We start from the raw sequence: 4,202 nt of genomic DNA on the forward strand, positions 1-4,202 counted from the left end.
GCCCGACCTCGAAGTTCTGCAGACACACGCGGAGGAAGGAGACAGCGCCCTTGGAGGGGGGAATTTCTCCTCTTACCTCGCCTTCATCGCCCATGACCGAGTGGGAGCGGGAGCGGGTGGGAAGCGTTTTACAAAAAGCAGTAGGCCGTCGCGATGGGGTTTGTTGCTCAGAACAACCACGACAAAATAGCTTTGTGGATTTTTAATCAAAACTCCCTCCTCTTCCGCCCCTTCCCCCCCCCCCCCGCCCACCCCCCAATACCAAAGCACAGAGAAGAGCTGGCTAAAGTGCTGCCTACAGATCGCCCGTGATACACGGCTCCCATATTCCCACCCTCGCCCTTAGATCTCCCTCTCTGTCTTTTGCAAGTCTCTTGATTTCATCCTTTGAACCTGTGATTGGAGGTTAAAGTGCACCAGGTTGCAATGGAAGGAGGAAGCTCTTAAACAATAAAGGCTTGAATATTTAGCTGTGATCAGGTCGCTGCCCTCTCCTTATCTTTTTAAATGCAAATCGTCTTTTAGGGGTAGTAGCTATATACCCAGCGCCTCTCCACGTCACCTGCCTTTGGTGTGTCTGGGCCATTACTAATAGAGCCTTGTAAACAATCGTTAATCATGTAAGGACTGCCGGCCATTGGATTCGGACCGGGAGCGCGGACCGGGAGCGCGGAGCGCAGCGCGGGGCCGCGGCCCCTCCGCCTGCCCCCTCCCCGCCCCGGGCAGCCCGGCCCCAGGCAGCAGCAGGCGCGCCGCGGCCAGAGCCCCGAGCAGCATGCGGAGAGCCGCCGCCGGGGCCCCGCCAGCATGTACGTGAGCTACCTCCTGGAGAAGGACGGGCCCATGTACCCCGGCCCGGTGCGCCACTCGGGGGGCCTTAACCTGGCGGCGCAGAACTTCGTGGGTGCCCCGCAGTACGCGGACTACGGCGGGTACCATGTGAACCTCGACGGCGCCCAGTCCCCCGGGCCGGCCTGGCCCGCGCCCTACGCCGCCCCGCTCCGCGACGACTGGGGCACCTATGGCCAAGGGGCGCCGCCGGCCGCCGGCGCCGTCCACGGCCTCAACGGGGGCTCCCCCGCCGCCCCCATGGCCTACAGCCCCGCCGACTACCACCACCACCACCACCACCCGCACGCCCACCACCACGCCGGCCCCGCGCCCCACTGCTCCGCCGGGGTCGTGCAGCCCCTCAACGCCGCCGGCGCCGCCGCCAGCGCCGCCCCCGAGCCGCTCTCCCCCGGTGGGCAGCGCCGCGGCCTCTGCGAGTGGATGAGGAAGCCGGCGCAGCCCCCGCTCAGCAGCCAGGGTAAGTGCGGGCCGGGGCCGGGCGGGCCGGGGCTGCCCCGCCGACGACTCCCCCGGGGCGGCGGGCTGCCGTTTCACCGGGCAGCTCGGCAAAGCCTTTTCTCGGGGAGAGCTCCCCTAAACAAGCCCTCCCGAGGGTCGGTCCTCGGGAGAACAGGGCTGCCGGGCTCTACCGACAGCCCGTCCACCTCAGTGCTGGGTGCCGGGCCGGCGCTCGGCCGGCGAGCAGCCGCTGCCGGGCCCGGGGCTCGGTGCCCGGGGGTGCGCTCCGGCGGAGTAGGGTGGAATGGTCCGGATCCCGAGGAAACGCTGGCTCTTCCTGCCACTGCTCCGCTCTCCTGCTTATAGCCACTTAGAAGATTTTTATAACCAATTATAGTCATATAAATCATCGGCCGGTGTCGCTCCGCATTTGTTTCTGAGTCACTGGGCGCCTGCCCTTTATTAAGGTCTCCGTGCGGCCAGGCCTCCCGAGCGACAGCGGCGGCCACTTGCCAGCCCGATCCCTGCGGGCCGTGCCGTGGCCCCGGCCGGGCCGGGCCGGGCCGGGCCGTGCGAGGGCGTGCCCTCCCGGGTCAGGCCGTAGCTGGCGCCGCGCTCCCTTGTGATGTTAATACCCCCGGAGACCCTCTCTTTCATTCCCACCGTGCATCTGCCAGGGGACATGCGTGTCCCGCGCTTTGATATACGCCTTCCACTGCTACTATCTCCTTTTTTCCTATTTTTTCTTTCTTTTCTTTATTTTAATTTTTTTCAAATATTTGTATATAGTGGCCGGGAATGGATGACGACTTTCGCAGTGCATAATGACTTATGGCATTCCCCTCTCATCCCCTGCCTTGCGTGACCGACGGCAGGGCCGGCGGGAGTGTCCCGGTCGGAGCGGAGCGGTGCGGGAGTCCCGGCTGCGCCCGTGGCCGCCGCGCCCCGGGGGAAAAGCCTCGGTGCCCCGGTGCCGGCCGCTGGCACTGCCACGTCCCGGGTGCCGGTGGAACTCTTACAGGCCCACCGCGCTTCCCACAGCAGCCCGTGGTGTTCCCACAGTTTGGGCTTGTGCGGTGGTGGCCGGTCCCTTGTCTCCATTCAAATTCTGCCTTTGGAGCCAGTGTTTATGTTAATGTGCAGAGCTGGGGGGATGAAAGCGCCTGCCGCCATTTGTTCAGTAGTGGTAATTCAAACAGAATGTGGCTGTCATTAAGGCTTTGAGAAGGGTTTTTCTTTGATAAGATCTCCTTGTCCTGCATTGTTTGGGATTGTGTTCCCTATTCACTGGCTCTGGGGAGTTTTCTCTGATCAGGCTTGTATCTTTACAGGGTGCTTTTGTTGTGGTTTGCAGAGAGTTTACCTGAACAAAGTCAGCCTGCTAGCCATTAAGCACCTTGGGGGCAGAGACTCCCCGCCTCGGCTCCCTGGGGAACGGGAGGGCCAGGGACACAACCAGTCAAACAAGAAACCCTCGGGAAAAAGGAGGTCAGGCGGCTGCGGCGATGCACTCTCACCGGCTGCTAGCTGGCATCGCCTTCGGATTCCCTTGGGTTTCGGTGTTTGGTTTGGTTTGGGGTTTTTTTGTTTGTTTGTTGGCTTGGGTTGTTGGGTTTTTCTGAGCTCTGAAGTTGTACGTCACACTTCCAGGCTTCCCAAGAAATGCCTGTAGCCCCCGTGCCGTAACAGAAAAGGGGGAGCTGGCCGCTTCACGAGTGGTTCCCCGCAGCCGCTCCCGATACTCCCCCCTTAGACGGCTGTTTCTCGTTTAGAAACGAAATCACCGTGCCCTCAACGGGCCTTTTCTTTCTTTCTTTCCCTTTTCCTCTTTCTCTATAAAAAGTTTGTTGTCGCTAGGGAAGGCAAAACAAAACCAAAAGCCGACAAGTGCACAGTGAAGGTGTCCCTGTGCGAGGCAGGGCTGCGCGGTGGGGCCAGGGCTGCCAACCGGGGCTGGGAGCTCTGCGCCCGCCGGCATGCCTGGCATTGATGTCCCATGTCCCCAAGGAACTGCGGGATGTCTCCTCTCCTCTGCTGCGCTCAGCACAGCCCAGGGCAGGGGGAGGCTCGCAGCAAGCCCGGGAGGGGGGGATAGGACCGCTCCTGATCGCTCTGCACCGCAGACGGAATGGCTGCGCTCAGCTCTGCCCTTTGGCTTTGACTTTCTCAACCCTGGCTTTGTGCTCCGCAGTTAAAACCAGGACGAAAGACAAGTACCGCGTCGTGTACACCGACCACCAGCGGCTGGAGCTGGAGAAGGAGTTTCACTACAGCCGCTATATCACCATCAGGAGAAAAGCGGAGCTGGCCTCCAACCTGGGGCTGTCGGAGAGACAGGTCTGTCCCAAAAGTGGCGCTCGCTGTGCACGCCACGTGTGGCCGGGCTGCGCGGGGTTGGGATGCGCGGGGGCAGGATGCGCGGGGGCAGGATGAGCGGGGTTGGGATGCTCGGGATTGGGATGCTCTCGGTGAGAGCCCCTGGGAGGGGGATAGATCCCCGGCGAGCTGTCCCCCCTCATTCCCCTGTCCACCTCCTGGCAGGTGAAAATCTGGTTCCAGAACAGGCGGGCGAAGGAGAGGAAGATCAACAAGAAGAAGCTGCAGCAGCAGGCGCAGCCCGGCGGCGCGGAGCCCCTCAGCCCCAGCGGCTCCTTGCAGGGTCCCGCGGCGGGGGCGGGCGCCGCCGGGCTGGGCCCCGCCGCCCCGCAGTGACAGCGGCCGGGGACAGCGGCGCAGGGACTGCTGGAGGACGCAGCGGAGCGGGCCGGGCCGGGGGCACGGAGGGAGCGGCCCCCCGATGCACTGCACCGCCCCGCGGGGCCGGCCGTGTGTACAGGTGTACAGTGTTTGTGTCTCGTCGTCCGGGGGAAGCGTGTCCATCGCTTTATTAATATTATTATTATGTTTGGGTG

At 62.9% G+C, this 4,202-nt stretch overlaps 1 protein-coding gene across 1 annotated transcript; it reads left to right on the plus strand.

The window, feature by feature from the left end:
- The first annotated feature begins 807 nt into the window (after positions 1–807).
- CDX2 (caudal type homeobox 2) lies at positions 808–4,002 on the plus strand. Its single transcript, XM_054628314.1, has 3 exons — positions 808–1,309; positions 3,482–3,627; positions 3,832–4,002. Exons 1-3 carry the CDS (start codon positions 808–810, stop codon positions 4,000–4,002), a joined length of 819 nt encoding a protein of 272 aa, XP_054484289.1.
- Positions 4,003–4,202: the final 200 nt, after the last annotated feature.

Source organism: Agelaius phoeniceus, chromosome 2, assembly GCF_051311805.1.
Source record: "Agelaius phoeniceus isolate bAgePho1 chromosome 2, bAgePho1.hap1, whole genome shotgun sequence".
NCBI classification, from domain to species: domain Eukaryota; kingdom Metazoa; phylum Chordata; class Aves; order Passeriformes; family Icteridae; genus Agelaius; species Agelaius phoeniceus.